The sequence below is a fragment of the Equus przewalskii genome, chromosome 14, assembly GCF_037783145.1.
Source record: "Equus przewalskii isolate Varuska chromosome 14, EquPr2, whole genome shotgun sequence".
NCBI lineage: Eukaryota > Metazoa > Chordata > Mammalia > Perissodactyla > Equidae > Equus > Equus przewalskii.
Window position 1 is genome coordinate 51,452,142 of NC_091844.1, and position 19,230 is coordinate 51,471,371.

Sequence of the window (19,230 nt, forward strand, 5' to 3'; positions counted from 1 at the left end):
CCTTTTGGCCAGCAGGCAGGAAAGGATCTGCCCCACAACTGGTTTGCCTTCTTCCCCTAGATCAGTGGACACTGGGTGGTTTCTCTGATCCCAGGCCAGTCCACATACACCCACATTTCAAACCCATGCTCTGCAGGTACACACCCACCCACAGCCGGCACTTTTAGAAAAGCGGCTGGGGGTGCAGCTTGGCCTCGCAGCCCACTCGGTCCTCCTCTCGTGCAGCCCTGGCGCAGCTGCACCTCCCCGCCCCCACCCCCGGGCTGGTGCCCATATGCAGACAGTAGCACAGAAGGGCAAACAGAGCCTTGCCTGTGACTCTGCCAAGAGCTGTTCCTAGCAAAGGCCCAGAGCTGAGGTCACACTAGTTCAGATTAGGTCTGGGGTGGGCTGGATAACAGACAGCCCAGAGGAAGCTCCTAGAAAGAGGTGGAAAAGCCAGGCCCAGGCATCCCATCTTCCTATTCTGACAAGGAGCAGGAAGGAGGCCTCATTAAGGCCTTGACGGTGGCATAAGCACTTGAGGTACTTAGCATGAATTGCCTAAGGTTCATTGTGCAATCAAAGTAGCTTGCCACATCCTAAAATACTACAGAGGCCTTTGGAGCAAGGCTACTCTTCTCTAGTGGAGAGGAGAATTTGGGAGAATCAGAGAATTAAACACAGAGAAGCCAGGCTCCCATGATAAGGCGACGGAGAGAAATGCAGGCTCTTGTCCCTGGAGACAGCCTGAACTGGAGATTTCCAGGACAGAAAGCACGGGAGGTGAGGCCAGAGAGGGCTGCCCAGTGGTCAGTGCTTTCGTGCTTCCGGCCTGGGCATTCCTCTGCTCTGCTGCTGTATTTCCTTCTGGAGCTGCGGCCTGGGGCTCCAAGCAGGCTGCCTTCATAACTGAGTGTAAAATGTGCAACTACTGAGTACTGACTGTGTGTCTGGCCCTCCTACCAGAAGGAGAAAGAGCAGAGGTGGGAGGGGTGGGGCAGCTAAGCCACCAAACCAGTGGAGTGACCCAGGGCAATGGAATGACAAGTGCCAACTCTGAGTGTTCTGGGTACTCAGAAGGGGCCAGGTCATCTGTGCTGGTGTGGTCAAAGAAGTCTTCCTGGGGGAGGTGGCATTTGAGCTGGGGCATGAAGGCATGGGGGCACTTGGCCTAGCAGAGAGGTGGAGAAGGGAGGCTGTGCTGACCTGGAGGGCCAGGCTCCACCGTGGCAGAACTCCCCAGGGTCACAAGAAGAGAGGGGAGAAGCAGAAGGAAGTGTGTGGTGTGAGTGATGGGGGTGGGGAGGCCTGGCCTGCACCAGCCCCCGTGGCTGCTTCCGCCATCGCCAGGAGCTCAGCTCAGAGGCTAGGCTGTCCACTCCCCTAGACCGTGGCCCAGCAGGCCTGGCCCACCTGCCCACCTGCCCACCTGGTCCTGGCCCAGCTCATTAAGCTGTTTACAACTTGCTGCCTGTCTCCCGAGCCCCATCTCTGGAGGCTGTCCCTGCTCCCTCCACTGGGGACTCCTCACAGTGCCTTCACATCAACAGATATCAATTACAGGGATCCCCACCTCCCTCTTTCCTTGGGGCCTGGGGCCTTGTTGGGGTGGTCATATGCCAGAGAACATGTCCTGAAAAATAGGGCCACTCCGCTCCGACGGACTTCATTACCAGTTAGGCAGGAAACCAGATGACATAGAACAGAGCCAGAGAATGAGGTCTCCAAGGGCTCCTGGCCGCCTGGCAGATAGCCCCTGGCAGGCCCAGCCTCCAGGGCGGGGCCTCTGACCTGCAGACAGGCCCACAGGTCTGGGGGCTGCAGAGCACCCCTTCTGCCTAGCGTCCGCATCCCTGGGCAGTTGTTTTACCAAACACGGTGCTCTGCAGACGGCTACCTCGGCTGCAACAGGAGCCACATGGCACCATGCCCATCTGCTGCCCTGATCCTCTACCTCTTGCCCTGGCTGCCGGACCGGAGGTGCCCACACCCATCCCGGCCTCTCCTTGCCAGGGCCGGCCAGATGAGCACTGATGGCTACTAGATTTTCCTTGAATTCCCATAGGCCTTGCTATCCCCTCAGCGTCGGGCCCCTCTCTGATCCCCTCGGTTCCTTCACTCTCTCTCCCTCCCTCGTGATTTTCCCACTTCTCCCAGCTTCCTCTCTGCCTACTTGACCTCCTCACTGCCTGTCTGTCTCGCTTTTCTTCCTCTTCCCTCCATCCCTCTCCACCCACCCCTCTCTGTGCTTTCTCCCACAGACTCCAAATGGAAAACATCTGTTCCCTGGAGCTTTGCAACAGTCCCTTTTATTATTTTTTCTGAGGCATCCTGATCTAACCCTGCACCCAGAGCCCGTTCCAGTCTTCCTGCCAATGCCCAGCACCCCACCACACTGGGGGATGGACTCACTCTTCAGGGGCTATTTGCACACTCTCTGTGCAGGGAGGGCCTTGCCCTCGGGCTGGTCCTGAGCTGAGGAGCAGGGTGAGGGAGGGCCCAGGGCCATGCCTAAGGCCTTTTAGGGGCCTCCCCAGGTGAGATGTGCTTCCTAGAGACCCTCAGTGAGACCTGAGAAAGGAGGGGAGCCAGCTGGGCTAAAAGGGCACAGGCCCCCCAGGGCAGGAGAGAAGTTAAGGTCATGCCCTAAACAGAATCCACCTTAGCTGGCTTTGAGTGCCAGAAGGGTCACCAAACTGCTTCCTAAAGGAAACAAGCATCCTGCCTGTGGAGCAGACCCTCCGGGCATATGGACACCCAGAACACAGGAGAAGGAAGGCTGGGGGAGGACGGGAGAGGAATGAGACACTGGGGGCCAGAAGGGAGAAAGACCAGGAGAGTAACAGGGAATCCAAAGGTCTAAATGGATTTTTAGGTTTGGTCTGAGACCCTCCACCCTGGGACCCTGAGAGGGGCCCAATTTGCCTCTGGCCACCAGGGGGTGGAGGCTCCGGGGCCTGGGCTCCCACTTCTTGTCCTGGAAGGAGTGCTCTCCTCACTATCTCAGGACACTGGGATGAGGGGATGCTGGACAGAGAGGAGCAAGGGAAGAGAGGACAGGGAAGAAGGCACAGAAGGCAGGAGGGAGAAGGGTGGGGAGTGGGGAAAAGAGGGGAACAGGAAGGAAGATGAGGAAAGGAATGAGGAGGAATGAGGGAAACAAAAGAATGAGGAGCGTGCAGGACCAAGGGTGAGACAGCTTCTCCCTCGACTATGATTTTATCATAAATATGACCTTTAGACACAGCTCTGGCTGCCCCACCCCACTCCCCAGTCTGCCCAGCCAACAGCTGGGGTGGCTCCCACTGAAGGGCCGCTGAATGAGCCAGGGCACCGGGTGAGACAGTGTCAGTCTGCCTCTTGGGAGCTGAGACTCAGGTCAACTGCCCCTGACCCATGAAAGCCCATGGCCCTTGGACCTCCAGGGCAGGGTGACTCTCCTGACATCCATCTCCCTCTCTCTAGCACACGGTTAGCTCCGAGACATGAGCTGCAGTGAGAGAGAAGGGTGGGCTGTCTCCTCTCCTGGAAAGCATCTCTTGACACTCAGGACCCTGGAGCATCTATGGGGCTGAGTGCCTCTCCCAACCTCACACAGACCCGCTGCCAAGAGGCAACATTCCCGAAACTCATCTCTCCAGCAGAAACCCTTGGTGAGGCTTCTCATATCAGACTGGAATGGGAAGGAAGTTTGGGGAGGGGAGGGGAGGAGGACAAGAGTTGGGAGAGGAAGGATACAACATTTCCCAACCTAAGAGTGGGTTCATGTTGGAAATTACTGCCATAACAGACTGGGATGCAATTTATCTTGAACCAAACCAGGGGGATTAGCTCATTCCAAAATGATAAAGGGGGATATTTTTCCTTCCTGCAAATTTGCTGCAGCTGGTGGAATCATTAGGTGGGGGGTTGCTGATGACAATACTCTTAGTCTGGGTCAAGTTGGAGGCAGGGGTAAGGGAGAAGTTATTGCTTGGTGATCTGCTGCTGGCAGCCCTTCACTCAATAACTAGGTACTCAGCACTTGTTTGCTGGTGGTGATGGTGGCCAGGAGGGGAGAGGGCTCACGGAGTACAGATTGCTCTATAATCCTCCCGTGCCCGGAATGAAGGACCTAGGACACCTTCTCACTTCCCTTTCTGGCTGTGGCAGCTATCCACCAGTCTAGCCCCACTTTCTTCTATAATGACAGATCCCCTGATTTTTAATAGGGCATTGGACACACAGAATCATGACATTTCCCAGAGTCCTTTGCAGTTAGGGGTGGTCACATGACTAAGTTCTAGCCAATGGATCCTGAGGAGGAGTGATGTGTGCAAATTCCAGGATATGTCCTTATAGGGAGGGGGTGTTCCCTTCTCCCACGCTTCCTAGTTATGCTTTGGAATGTGAACATGATGGAGACCCATCTTGGGTCACAGGGATGAGAGTGACACCCCAGGGAGAGCAGAGGCAACAAGATGGAAGGAACCTGGGTCCCTGGACCAGGAAAGCAGAAGTGTCACCCCAGTCCAGGCTGCTATCTCTGGAGTGTTACATGAGACGAATGAAGCGTGTACCTTGTAGAAGTCATTGCTATTCTCGATTGGTCACACACACCCAAACCTGTCTCCTAATGCCACATTGCCCAACCCTTAGCTGGCAGCACATTCAAAGCATTCGGATTCTGTTCTCAGAGTTCTCTGTGAGCGGAAAATCTAGGATAACGTCCAGAGAAGAAAGGGTGATGTGCAAATTACTGAAGGGTGTGTGTTTACACCACTATTCCCAAGTTGAATTACAGGCTTCAGGAAGGCCTTTAACTTTCCTTGGAGTTACCAGAACACACGAGCATCCCTAGCATAGGGTGGGATATCTGAGAAATGCAAGCACCTTGTGAAGCTCAAACACGTTTTCCTTTGCTGATGGTAGTAAACAAGGTATACCATTAAAACGAAAGGCCCCGGGAGCTCCAGAGCAGACCGCACACAAGTCTGGAATTTGATGCCCATGTTACTGACACAGTCCTTGAAGTTGGTTAAGGCCCCAGCGTGGGTGCAGCTTTCTAGCCCAGGCACACGTAGGGGCTGGGGCCCCAAGAGCCCCTCGGGAGCCAGTATGGCTCCACGCCTTGGAAGAAGACAGGGGAATCTTTGCCTAAGAGGAGGCCTTGTTTATTATTCCTCCGGATTTTTCAACATTCCTCTTCCTATTTAAGATGTAACAAGCTGACTGTGGAGCAGAGCCCCCACACATCCTTAGCATCCTAAGAGACCCTGATATGCTAACTGGGGCAATGTGTGCATTATTAAAATGCTTCCATGTCTAGCCTTTCTGTGAATCCTGGTCCAATTTTTTTTTTTCCCAGATTCAGAACCTATGGTGGGGAGAGTGGGGGCGTACTGCATACTAATGTGCCCATATGTGAAATCCACTCAGCGGGAAACCTTAGATTCCCAGTTAAGCACCATCTAACTCTGACTTGCAAAATCTGCATGTCCCAGGAACTGATTATCTCCTTTCAGTCTCTTCTCTATCTCCCCTGGGGGGCTAACGGCAACACCCCCTCGGGAGAGAAGGCAGATAAGAGGGTCATCAGAAAAAGGTGAGGAGCTTCTCTGGGCAGTTCTCCATCACGGGGCATGCTGGCCTGGAGCATTTTTAGGATCCTACCCATTCTATCCCCTTTCTCTCCCTTCTTCTCCTGCTGCCATTTTCTCTCATTCAAGCACATCATCCCATTGACTGCCCCTAATCCACCTCTCACACCACCATCATATTAAATTTTCAACTACCCCAGCAAGTCACTTCTTGGCTCTCCTTAGCCAAGCATTGAGGACACTCACTGTTGGTGGGGCCACGCTGCGTCTACCCCGACCACAACCACAGTGGACGGGACAGAGCTGAGCACCATTGACTGAGCACTTTCTATGCACCCCATACTGCACTAATGGCTTCACCCCCCTTACTCATGCTAGATCAGGATGGGCAGCAGTGAGCTGACCTTAGAACCCACCTCTAGGGGACTCTGAAGCTGCCTGCTCCCCAACATTAGCTCCCTCAAACTCCATGTGGCAATGGTGCCAATTACTATGAAGAGGGACTGTCACCTGAACAGCAACCTCAGTGTTACCAGCCTTCTGCCTTTCACGAACTCCCCCACCAGACCTCACTTTCCTGGGGGCCGCCATATCTCACCTCCCCTCTAACTAGTGCGTGAGCTCTCTGGGGTTTGAGTCCTAACTAGTTTTACTCAGGAGAAAATGAGCAAAAGAAGGAATGGGGCTTGTTGGTGAGACAGAGAAGACTATCCATCTGTATGGCCTTTCCTCAAATCCTCACATTTCTATTTGCTGCCAGAAAGCCTCTCGTAGGTGGTCAGGCGGGTGTTTTCCCTATTTGGCAGAGAAGGAAATCCACAGCCAGACAGATTAAGTGACTTTTTCCAGGCCTAGCAAAGAAGAAATAGCTTGAACTGGAGCTCTAGGTTCCTGATCCCCAAACCTTTCTGCAAGTACTGTAGCCCATGTGAGCCTTGTCAGGGGTCTCCACAACCCCACACCTCCAAACTCTCTTCTCCAGGGCAGGACACAGCTCTGAGTCACTGGGGCTGGGGACACTCACCAGCCTGAAGCCAGATCTGTTCCAGCGTGGTCCACAGCTGCATGGGGCCCTGCTTCAGGACTGAGCTAGGCATGGTCAGCTCCGACATGGCCTCCTCCAGCCGGGATGCTGCGATGGATGATGCCCGCCGGGAGCCTGCAGAGCAGAAGGCAGAGGCTGAGCAGCAGAGACGGAGTACCACACGCGGCAGGCCCCAGGAGCAGAGACTGAGCAGCCCCACGGGGAGAGACAGGGCACGCTGAGTCAGGACAGGGTGGCTCGGTCGGGCAGATGCAAAAAGGTTCACAGATCTACTAGGAAGGGCCCGCCTCATACCTTCACCCATGGCCGGGGAGAGGAGCTTATGGAGGGGCAATCAGGCAGCAAGCCCACTTCTGGGGGTCTATCACTAAGGAAGACAATCATAAATGTCAGCAAAGGTGCTGGTTCTGCCACTGCCTGTAACACCGAGAACAGAAATGACCCGAATATCCAACAATAGGGAGTGATTAACCATCAGTGAGGGTACAGTCACACAAGACTAAGCCGCCATTAAAATAACAATGCGCAAATATAAATATCAACGTGGAAAGATGTTCCCATTACACAGTTACGTGAAAAAGAGCAGGTTGAAAAGGAGGATGATCACATTTTTATAAAAAAGAAATATTGGTGTGGAAACAAGTCTGGAAACTTGTATATTAAGGTCTAGGTGGTGAAATTATGGATGATTTTTCTTTTCTTCCTTTTGCTATTTTGACTTTGTTTTCATAAGTGCATATTATTGTTTCTTCTTTATATAGAAATGTCCCCTTTGAGGTTGTGCTGTGAAGGATCCTTGGGCAGCAGCTCAGGTCAGACCCTGTGCCCTCTGGAGACCATCTCCCCATGGCAGTTCTGGGTGACGCGGTGCCTGTTCAGGACACACCGGCCGTTGACATTCACATGCAGGTGAAATGCAGCACTTTCTCTCTGAGGCCATAAAGGCTCCAACAATCTCAGGAGACCTTGGGGCAAACCGCAGATGATTTCCATTTATAAGACGAGTGCACACGGAGCCCTAATAATTTGTTCATGGTTCTTCCCTCTTTAGTTGTAAGTGCCCTCTGCTCTCCTTAACCAGGCCCTCCTGGGCGTCAGCAGCTCCACGTTCGGCCCAGTACTCCTCACAGGCACCTCTCCAGTCAGGTGCCAGGCTTGGCACTAGAAACCAACTCTGTCACTTGACAACGGAGGCATAGCTTGGTTCATGTCCACGGAAGTGGAAAAAGTGAGCAATGCCACTAAACACAACACCCTCACACTTTCATTCCCGTGACTAATTCTTCTTGTGTCTCTGAGGAAGGGATTCTGCTGTCATCAGGTCCTCTTTGAATCAGTCAGCTCTGGGCTTAGAGTTGTAAATATAAGCGCAGCTCATGCCTTTCTATTAGACTGATCCACTAAGGACATTATAATGCCAACACTGGCCTGGGGCTTTAGCCTAAGGGGAAACAGTTTCTGGGCTCCACAGCCCATATTTCCACCCCAGGCTCCCCTCTCTCTTCATGCTTCACCCCCCAGCCCCCGCCCCCGGGTTCAAGAGCGGGGGTTCCTCCCTTGCCTACCCCAGCTGCCCACTTCCTACTCCTGGGCCAGCAGCCATCCCACCCCAGAGCCAAGATGGGCCCTGAAAGACGCCCGAGGGCAGCTCCTTAGCTCCTTAGTACAAGGCCCTTGGGCAGCAGCCAGCAAGGAGCAGGGTGGGTTTGGCCGCTCTCCCCATTCACGTTCAGGCTGGGAGAGTGAGTTGTGGAGCCACGTGGCCAGCTGCCCAGGGGCACGCTCTTACCAGAGTCTGCATCATGGGCGTCGGGCAGAGTCAGGTGCATGCCACTCTGCTTCTTCAGTGTGAGGCCCTCACCGAGGCTGCCATCCTTTTCCAGGCCTCTGGAAGGCAAGGGAGGGCCAGGCCCTGGTGAGGCGTGGGGGCTGGCAGGGAGAACAAGGGAGCCTCATGGCCGGCAGGCTCTGGGGCTGAGAGTCCAGGCCAGAGAACAGAGCCAAAGCCGGGACCACTGGGAAGGATGGAGACAACCAGAAAGGCAGGGCAGATAAGAGCTCAGGCTTGGGATTCTAGAACCTGGCTTGCCCTAGAGGCTAAACTGACATGTTACTCCCCATCACTCACACACATACACACACTGCCCATTGTGTGCCTGCGGGGGCATCAGTCTCCTCACTTTTCCCTAACGCTGACACATTTTGTTCCCAAAGCTACATGCTTGCTCATGCTGCTGCCACCAAGAATGTTCTCACTGTTCTTCTTGGCCCACCCAAATCCTCCAAACCCTCCATCCTTTAGAACCCAGCCGGAGTGCCCCTTATCTGTCTAGAAAGCCTCCTGAGACTCCCCTGCCCATCACAGCTCTTCCTGCTCTCTGTCAGCACAGATCCTGGCGCCACAGATGCTGCAAATTAGGAGCTCTCCCTTTCTGTCTACTCCCTCCTTGGAAGTGGGCGATGCTAGAAGCTCCCCAGGCCAGAGGGGTCTCTTCTAACTTTTGTTGCCCTCACAGCATCTAGCAGAGTGCCAGGCACAGAGCAGGCACTGTGGACTGGCTTCCAAGGAAAGCCAGGTCTTCACAGGCTACCAGAAGTGCCCCCAGTCCGCGCTCCAGGAAAGGAAGGTCCAGATGCCACACGATGCCTCAGGCACCCTACCTCAGGCTATCAGGGTGGCCTCAGAGGAGCCAGAGGGGGCCCCGGGGGTGGCAGACAGAGAAGCATGGTGATCCCAACCCCCCACTTACCCAGGTCCCTGCAGCTCCCACACTGCTAGGGAGGTTCCTCTTTTCTCAGAGTGGGAGGTGGGGGGAGCCACCGCTCAGAAAGGCAGCATAGCCTCTGTGCCCATGCTGGAGTGCACACAGCCCCCAGCCACCCCTGCCTGCTACCCAGGATGCCTGTGGTCCTTGAACCTGCTGACCGGGGAAGCTTAGAGGAGGACGGAGGTGGACGGGGCAGGAGAGAAGGCAGGCCCAGTGTGGGGCCAGAGGCTTCTTCCCTTCAGAGGGGCGCTGAGATGATGGTGCCACAAAGAATGCCAGGACCTGGGGAATCCTTGCCATCCTAACGTAGGCTCTCACTGGCCTGAACTTGGGCCTGTGGATGCATAGTCATCTCTGTGGGCATTAGGGGAAACTGTCCTCAAAAACACAGTGTGCCCGGGCAGGGTGGGTCCTTTCCTCTCCCATGCTCTTCCTAGTCCCTGGAGGCAACCGAATGTGGTACCAAAGAGCCAGAGACAGTGGGTTAAAACCACAGGGCCACCCCTTCTCAGCTCTGTGACCTCAGTAATGCTATATAACCTTTCTAGGGCTTAGTTTTCTCATCTTGAAATGAGCATGGCAATTATGTGAAGTTCCTGAGCAGGAGAACGTCGATCTCATGAGGGAGGTCATTCTGGGGAGTACATGAGACAATATGGGCAGGTTCCCAGTACATGCTGGCCTGGAGCAGATGCACTGATACAGCTGCTTGTCCCAGCTTCCCTCTCAGCCCCTGAAGGGGCCTCTCCTAGGGCTCCAGAAACAGCCTCTCTTGGAGACCTCTTACCACTTGGTTCTAGGCCAACTTACAGCATTGCTCCTACCCTGAAGAACCTGACAGCCAGATGGGGAGAACAGACAGTCCAAGTTGAGCAATTAGCAAAGACCTAGATCAAGAAGGTTAGTGGAAGCATCAGAGGCTGACTGAAGGCCCCTGAAGGAGGGGCATCTGAGCAGGGCCTGCGGGGCAGTGTGGGCTGGCCCAGGCAGAGCAGAGGAAGGAGGGTGCCAGGGAGTATGGGGGGGGGTGGGGTGGGGGGGACTGCTGTACGGGGCAGATAGCCTAGACCTTCAGGGTGTGGATTCTGGCCTTGTTTCTCGGCACCAAACTAGATTTTACAAGCCCTAGTTTCTGCTTTATGGCTCCAGGTTCAGAAAGAATGCTCTCTATTCTTGGGAAAGCCAGGATCCAGCCCTCTGGTCCCAACAATTGGTGCGGGAGCTGTGGGGAGGTTTCCAGGAGAGGTGCCTAGGGGATTCCTATTGTGAGGAGCTCTGCTGGACCCTCAGATCAGAAATGAGTGTGCGGGCAGTGACTTGAAATGACCCCAAGGCCAACCCCACTGCCTGGCCCCTGCGAGAGCACTGGGCAGCCAGACAGTTCTGCTGCCTGGAGGGGAGGCACAGGCCAGGGCCGGGAGACAAGGTTGCAGTTCAGAGGGGACCCGCAAAGATCACCTGGATGAACAGCCAGCCAGCCAGCTAAGGGGCGGTCCCTGCCAGCTCTGGGGACAGCTCCTCTCTGTAGGGGGAGCCAGGTGTGCACCTGCCCGAGTGGCCACAGCCAGTGATCAGCAGAGCGAGGAGCGTCTGAATGCAGGTCCCTCTCACACCAGGGTCTGGCCCTCACCCTCACATCACCCAGCTGCCAGGCTCCCCATTCCCTTTCTGAAAAGTCCCTCACCCCAGAGCCGCCTTCTGGCAGCTTCCACCCACTGGTCCTGCTCTGCCTTGGAATCTCCCAGGCCCAAAGGCTGCAAAGAAAGGGCTGACCCTACCCTGCCCCGGGGCCTGTTCTGTAACTTTCACCATTTGAGCCATGCCTCTGGGAACCGGGAAGGCCTTCTGGGCTCCCAGAGTGCCTGTGAGAATGCGAAACATCCACCAGAGTGGGGGTCCTTGAGGCCCTGGGGAGATGACACAGCCAGCAACTCCAGAGAAGGGGCAGGGGTGGGGACCAGAGGACCAGGAAGAGGCAGTGCACCCACCCCGAATGAGGCCCTTTCCCGCTTTGGGCTGCACAGACTGAGTCCCAGCATCCCAGTGGGTTGGAGCAAAGACTTTCTGCAGATCCAGACTGGACAAGAGTGCCCTACTCTGCCCAGGAAGACCCCGGAGCCCAGGCTGGGGACTGCAGCAGGAGACAGGATGCACGGAGACAGTGGGTGAATGGGCAGAGTGGGGGCCCTTCAGGAACTCCGCTTCCTCCTCCCTTTCTAGCTTCCAAATAGAACCAGGAAAGAAGTGACAGGCTCCATGAGACCAGGTTCAAGCCCCAGCATTACCATTTACCAGGTATGTGGCTCTGGCAAATTATACAAGGCCTGAGTCTTGGTTTCGTCCCCTGGGGTGAGAATAAAATCTGATAGTGTATAAGATATAAGCAGCAAGCCCAGCATCTGGTCTAGATGCTCAGTAACGATTTCTCTTCCTTCTTACCCTCTGAACTTAAGTTTCTTAAACAGGTTCTTTATGTACTTCAAAGGATTGTCAAAAGCTTAAAATTAGACCAGGGATGTCAAAGACCACAGGGGCAGTAAGGGCCACACCCTCATTCAAACATCCTCACCATCCCCCACCCCACCAGGTATCATGGCCACTCAGCTGTGGGCTGTTGCCCTAGCAACCAGCCCCTGCCTATGCTGCCCTCCACCCTCTGGCAACCCCAGAAAGGACGAGGGCCACTCACCCCAGCTGGGAGAAGCTGTACAGGGTCTGCCACAGCCGCAGCATTTGTCTGCAGGTCACGAGGGCTTCCTCCGGGCCTTTTAGTACCTGCTCCAGCTTCACCTTGGTGAACATCAGGCTGCGGGGAGGGAGAGTGGCAGTCAGCATACCTCTGTGAGGGTCCCCTTTCCCCTGGTATTCCTCCCAGGCTGGGACCCCCAAGGGATTCTGCCCTCCATTCTGCCATACCGCTCAAGCACTTGTCCCCTGATCAGTGTGGTTACTAGTCTTGCTTTGTTTGCTCCTCCTGCCCACATCCTCAGCTCCACAGCATCCTCAGTGAACATGTGGTTATCACATGCGCTGCAGGCCCACGATGAGGCCTTGTGTAAGAGACAGACCCAGAAAGCAACTCTGAATCAAGGAATGAGGCTATGCAGGGAATGGGTGAAAAGGTCACTAAAGGGCAGAGTTTGGCCTCCCACCTTGCCAGCACATAATAGGTGTGCAGTTCACATCTCCTAAATTGAACTGCAGGCTTTGTTTCCTGACCCTGGATATGTGAGGATGGTCGTGTTTTACTTTATCAAAGGATTCTTCATTGAATTTCCTAAAATAGCCAGCTCCCCTTATATATTCAATAGGATTAGAGCGACAAAAAGTCCTATTCAGTCACCATTTAGGAACACAGTTACTGTGCAAAAGGAGAGAGCAGATTCAGAGTCTCTTTCAACCTGAAACAGGAAGTTCTCTGAGGTAAAAATGGTAAGAGGATGCGGTCCTGAGAGGGGCTGGCAGGAGAGGGAAAGGGCTGGTCCCACTGCAAGGCAGGACCACAGGAGAGGCCGAAGGCTCCCTCCCTCTGCCCTGGACACAGCAGAAACCATCAGAACAGCGGCTCACCAGAACCGGAGCAGGGGTCCTGGACACCCTGCTGTGCCAGGTGTCGGCCCTTCAGCTGTTGAGGTCTGGGGCCCTGGGGGAGGTTTTAGGTAGCTGGGGACACTTGGAGGGTTCAAGGCAGCAGTAAATACCAACGGGCATGGAAGTACTGCAAGCTTTTCTCCAGGGGTACTGCCAGCCACGCTGATGCACACCAGCTGCTGGGCAGCCTGCGGAGAACTTGGCTGAGCCACTGGGGCCCAAACAAGGCTGCAACTCTGGTTCTCACTGGGTGCTGAGCAGTGAGGCCCTTCTATTCCTGGCATCACTGTTGGGCAAACCCACATGCCTGTCAGGCCCTGAACCCGGTCGCTGCCCGGTGGTTCTGCCGGCCCATCTGAGGGTGGCACACACGTCCTCATGGGAGCTGAGTCCTGCATAGAGACAGGAGGCATCCTGGGGATCTGAGGCTGCAGCAGGGCAGATCCTGCACAGGAAGGGCAGCCTCCAGCTGGCAGCTTTCCCTCTGACCTTCTCCCTCCCTCAGGGCCCGGCCTCCCCGGCCTCCTAATGAGACCTGGGCCTCCAGCCTCATGACGGGTTTTGATGGCCCCACTCTGCTCCTTTCTTCTCACATCTTGTTTTTCTTAGATTGTGACTTGTTGGTAGAGAATGAAGATCACCGTGGAACTTGCCCTAGTTCTCTTTTCAGAGGAGGGGGTTTGGGTTCTGGGTAACTATTATTTTTCTTCCTCACTTTTCCTCAAAAATCCCATGTGACATTTTTACCCCTGCGCACAGCCCCCCACACCCCTCCCAAGCCTCTCCTTTCCATTTTCATCCATTTTCATCCCCAAGTCTGACTTTAAATCCCACCTTCCCCAGGAGGCCTTCCCAGACCCCCAGGATGCCCTGCACCCTTCTTGGAACTTCTACTAGTGAACGGCCCAGCGGCCTACAAGGTCCCAAGGGCAGAAACTGTGGTCCCCACAGTGTGGCTGCATGGGCCTGGGTAGCAACGTGGTCTCAGCACCCCGGAGGGCAGCTGCTGGGGAAACTGGTCCTGCCATCCCAACCCTCATCCCAATTCTCCTTTCCCAGATTCTTGAAGGGTTCAACACTCCACAAGCATTAGGAGCCTCTGCTTTAAGAATATGAAGTAGAAGACACAATTTCTGCCTTCAAGGTAACAATTAGCAACAAGCTAAAAATGACAAACTGCCCAGAAAATCAAGTGCATATTTTGGATCAGACTTAGTGCAAGAAAAGAACAGATAAAGGGTCCTGCTGGGGCTGGAGTTTGATGAAAAGGAGGGTGGGGTGGGATATGGTTGGGAGTTGGGGGAGAGAGGAGAAGTGTGGGGTGGGGGAACCAGTGCTGGAGCCGCAGGTGTTGGTGAGGTGTGAAAGGCCCTCCCTGGGGGGCAGGGAACACCCAGGCTCAGTCCATTCCAAGGGTGCCCCTCCCATCAGGCAGCCAGAGCAGCAGACCCCCCTGGGCAAGAGGGGCAGGGTGACTCCGGGCTGGGCCAGTTCCCGGGCCAGTTCCCAGGGCAGACCAGCCCTGCAGCATTCCCCAGGTACCCACTCTCCCCAGACACACTGTGCCTGCTCTTCAGCACACCTCTGCGCCTGGCCCCTGCCCCATCCTGCTCCCTGCAACTCTGAGAGCCAGGATGGGTCCATAGCAGACCTGACCACACCACGTGCCTGGAAGAGAAGTGGCCGAAAGCTGAGCTGGTGGACATTGACTTCTCCCAACTCAGGCTGTTATCCTTGAGGCTGCTGACATTCCATTAGCATGAGTGACTCAGAGCGGAATTTCTCACCCTACCACATCCTTTCTGGGCTGGGGAAAGCGGTCCAACAGCCCCCCTCTGGTAGGATCCTTCACTCCCAGAGGCTGGGAGGCTCCAGATGAGCTCCTGAAGAGATTTCCTTGGTCTCGCAGTTCAGCACTGCGAGAGGGATCTTCCTCAACAAAGAACCCTGCCCTGACTATCCGTGACGTCAATCCAAATGCTTCTGTGTGGCTGCCTCTCCCCATGACCTTGAGCACCTGTGCGCTGCTCACATGGGTATTAGCAGCCCCCTGAACTGCAGGATGAGCTCCTGGACTCATCTATGCTCTCTGTTACGTTGTCGCTCCTCCTGGGACTTGCACTTCCCCCTCTGACATCCAGCCCACTAGGAACCAGATGTCACCCTCTGACTTTCTGTGTGTCCCCACGGGGGCTGTACACACACCCCTTCTAGGACAGCCTTCACTGTGTGGGGTGGTGGTCGTCTGCATACCTGCTGGCGCACCTCTAATTCTTGGCTGCACTCTCTCCCCTCTCGCAACAGGGAGCAGCACCCTACTCGCTCTTCCGCTCCTCCAGGACAACGTGGCCCCAGCATGTGGAGCACTGGGCTCCCTCTCCATCCTGTCTGCTGGGAATGACACAAGGCTCCCTCTCTATCCTGTCTGCCAGGATGGGTGGCCCAGCTCTTTAAACAGTATGAGAGGCTGGCAGAGGCCTGGTGTGCCACTGTGGCTGGTGGGCGACACTTTTGGGCCCACATGATGGGCTGCAGCCTCATCAGAACGCTGTGCCTCCTGGGTGGGACCGTGGGGAGGCTGCTGGCAGTGGGGCTGGGGGCTAGATGGGACAAGCCCAGGCTCCCCACCCGCTTTGACAGCCAGCCCCTGGCACACCTGTTTTCTACACTGAATGAACCTAAAACGTCATTTGAAGAAAGGATTCTGAGACTTTAAAAAAGCCCACTATTTTAATCTAGTGGCTCCAGCCCTCCTCTAAGAAGCTTCAGCACGACCACCCTTGCGCTTCTCTGAATGTTCAGGACAGTCTTTAGTCAGCACTTAATTACATTCTTTCTATCCAGCCATCCATCTATCCATCTATCTTTTTTGCCACATAGGCTTAATGAGTTTAATAAAGATAAACTCTAATCAAGCATTTTTAAATTCAGACGTTCTAGAAACAGTCTGCGGCCAGCCCTGCCTACAGACAGTAAAATCCCCATTTATCTTGTCCTGTGTCCTGCCATGCGTCCCCACCGGGATGGCAAGCGCCTGCAAGACAGGCTCTGCCTCCCTCCACGTCAGTGTCCTCCTCGCCTCTCCAGGGCCTGGTACAGAGCTGAGCACAGTGTCTGCTCAGTACTGTGAAAATGTGTGTTGTCACAACCATCGGCTACGTTCTGGGTCTCAAAATCCATGTTAAATCAGAGCCGATTTTGGACACCACCACTTCCCACTGCTGGGTCCTCGCTAGGAGGCAGGAGAGCAATCTGTTTACTTGATACCGCATAACTGCAGAGTGGGCTGGACTCCCGCAGCCAACAAGCAAAGTGCTGGCCAATTCCATTTTAAACTGTCCAGAAGCAAAGTTTCACAGGGTCTGGGATGGAGCAAGGAGTTCTGCACAGGACATGAGTGCATCTGACTCCTTGTGACTTGGGGTCTTCAGCCCAGAGGACGGTCGCCCAGGCAGAGCCAAAAGTACAACTGAGGAGTGTCTTTGAGACTAGAAGGCCTGGAATACCCAAACCCAGCAGCTCTCTAACACCCTGACAAAAGCCACTCTGGGAGAGGAATGGCCACATTGCTGTCCTCAGACCCTGCACTGGGATGTCACTCAGAGTGAACAGACACTGGAACAAGACTGAGAAACGAGCTAAAGTCCCAGCACTGTTGCCATCCGGTGGGGCATGTCGCAGGTTCCAGACCTGTGAAATAGCAGTGAAGTCTCCCACCCTGTCTGCCCAGGGACTCCCGGAGGACGAACTGCGATGAGCTATAAGCAGCAGCTGAGAAACACATGCTGCATTCAGTCCTGGAGCACAGGCCCGCCTGAGGCTCAGGGAAGGGACTCCTGCTTTGAAAGAGCAGGCCTGGCAGACCCCAAGAAGCAGTTTCCAAACCAGGTGCCTCTGAAGGCTCTCAGAAAGGCCCAGAGCTTCATGGCCTGTTTGGCAAGGCAGTCGGTCCCTCTTGTGGCTTCTGGGACCTAAGACAGGCATGAGAAAGGAAGACAATCAGAGGGGATGGACAGAGCCACAGCTGACTGGGTCCGGGCAAAGCAACCTTGGCTGTAAGCCCCTCTTGCAAGTGCTTTCCTGATTTTTAAAGCCATGGAAGCCCACGTGGAATAACACTGAGGTCTTTTACAGCCGAACACCCTTGCCACACTATCGCATCTGAGGGCTCTCTCTGGGGAAGGGGAAGGAGCCAGGGTCACGGTCAACGTGCCACGTGTTCCGTTCCCACCACAGAGGTGAGGCTGCAGAGGCTTCAGGGAGGAGAGTCCTGGGTCCTGGACTCTCTGCAGCCCTGTCCAGTCAATGCAGCATGCATGCCCTGGTCTTAGCAGGGAGGCCTGTGCAGCACAAGCCCACTCTCCCGGAGCCCACGCCCTCCCAGAGAATGCCACCAGAGCCGTGGTGGTCCACGCCGGCCACCCGACACCCAGGCGTGGTGCTCCCGTAGCCACTGTCCTCACCACACACCTCATCTACCACTGCGCACTGGTTAAGGCAGGGACCTGCCACCTCCCGCATCACCTGGCCAGCCCAGCACCCCAGGGGGCACAGACAGGCCCTCAGCCGACATGAACAGAGCCACCCCTGCTGAACTGTGAACACCTCAGCCTTGCAGAGGCTATCTGTCTGTCTGTCTGCATCTGGGCCAGCCCCCGTCTTCTGGAGGAAGATAGATCAGCAAGGTGGGCATCTCTGGGTATCACCACAGGCCATCATCTCTGCCGGTCTTCTGCATCACTCAGGCCAGGGGCTGATGGTGGAGGTTCCCAGGGGAATGCAGGGGTTGGCCTGGGATCCACCTCCTCTTCCTCCTTTTCTTCCAAGGGCTGGCCTGGCCTGCACTCCTGCGGCAGGATCAGCTTGCTAGCTACTTGTCAAAAGGATTAAGACTTTTGAGGCAAAGTCTCATCTGAGGCAAACAGATCATTTCTTTCCACTGCTATAAAGAGGAAATATCTTAGGATGAACCTCCTCAGAACTGGGTGAGCATGAGTCTTTCAAAAAAATTTTTTTTTAAAAGAATTATTTTGTAAATAGGGAATATTTTTGTGACAATGGCTCTGGCAAAGCAAGCAGTGTCCTGGGGTCAGAGGTCACCTCATCCATGCCCCCTTTGCATGTCTCCCCTATTTCCCTCCCTGACTGCTCGCCCCAGGAGCCCAGTCTTGGTGGAGGTGGACGGAGGCAGAGCAGAGCTGGCTGCAGGGAAGGACATGGGCTGTGTCAGCAGCAAGCACAACGGGTACACATTTTTATTTTCATCTTCTGAATCCAGCTCCCTGTAAAATGACTCAGCATGTGCAATAAGCACTTCAACATGGTAACCGCCGTGTACCTGAGGGAGCTGCGTCTGGCCCCTGGCTTACTCCCCGTCACAGCCTTTGGCATCAGACGGTTCGAGTACACTTCTAGGCTCTGCCACTTCCTAGCAGTGCCTTCCCCTCTCTGAGCTCTACCTGCTGTCTGTAAAGCAAGGACAGTAATGGCACTGCCCAAAGAGCTGCTGGGAGGACTGAGGGCAATAGAGCCTGTGAAGGCAGCCCTGGCCCATGGCCACCCCGCAAGAAAGCTCAGTGTCATCCCCGGGTGGCTCCATCACTCCTATCTTCCCTACCAGATCCTACACTCGGGCAGGGACCACGTCTTTCTTACCCTTGTATCCCCAGTGCCTGACCTAACGTCACTCAACAGATCTTTGCTGAATAACAGAAGGAAGTTGAGTCACAAGGGCTCACTGAGGTCTGGAGAGCCACGGGCACTCCCGGGATCAGAGAACTCCACGGAAGTAAAGCTGCAGAGCGTCTCGCAGACTCTCCACTCTTCCTGGTCCCACCGGCCCCATCTGTGGGTTCACCAGGCCCTGGGTGGCTCTGCCCCATCCCTCTGGCTCCTGGCCATCACGGGAGCCCTCCATGGTGGGGGAGGGGGTCGCAGCAGGTGTGGCAAACACACAAAAGTGGATATTATCTCTTTAAAGGACAGTAATTAGTAATTCCAGCTGACGGCCGTGCCGGGCTGTTTTAATGAAGAGTTCTATTTTTACAGGAAACACCTAATTGAGTGAAAAAGCAGGTTATTCTCTAAGTCAGGCGGCCATGCCTCTGGAAAGTCTAACTCCTCGGCCAGGAGGCCAGAGCCTGCACACAACACGGGGATCCACAGGAAGTGGGCCCTGTCCCTGGTCATCCCAGGTCCAACTCAGTGGTGAAAAGCAGGGTCCAAGTCTGACGACCTAAGTTCAAATCCCAGCTTCCCTTCTTCC

The 19,230-nt window shown here is 55.0% G+C and overlaps 1 protein-coding gene and 1 long non-coding RNA gene across 6 annotated transcripts in view; one reads left to right on the forward strand and one right to left on the reverse strand.

The window, feature by feature from the left end:
* Nucleotides 1–19,230, reverse strand: part of TTC7A (tetratricopeptide repeat domain 7A) — a 121,354-nt gene that overhangs the window by 14,005 nt on the left and 88,119 nt on the right. For all 5 annotated transcript variants that reach the window (XM_070572746.1, XM_070572748.1, XM_070572747.1 and 2 more), the window contains 3 exons: nt 12,064–12,180; nt 8,396–8,493; nt 6,586–6,720 (listed from right to left, as the gene is read on the reverse strand). In XM_070572746.1, coding sequence (XP_070428847.1) covers nt 6,586–6,720; nt 8,396–8,493; nt 12,064–12,180 — 350 coding nt within the window. The remainder of the gene's footprint in view (nt 1–6,585; nt 6,721–8,395; nt 8,494–12,063; nt 12,181–19,230) is intronic.
* LOC139075572 (uncharacterized) lies at nt 3,448–17,943 on the forward strand. The gene is made up of 4 exons (XR_011526105.1): nt 3,448–3,635; nt 7,368–7,515; nt 14,025–14,109; nt 15,270–17,943. It is a non-coding gene; the product is annotated as an uncharacterized lncRNA (long non-coding RNA).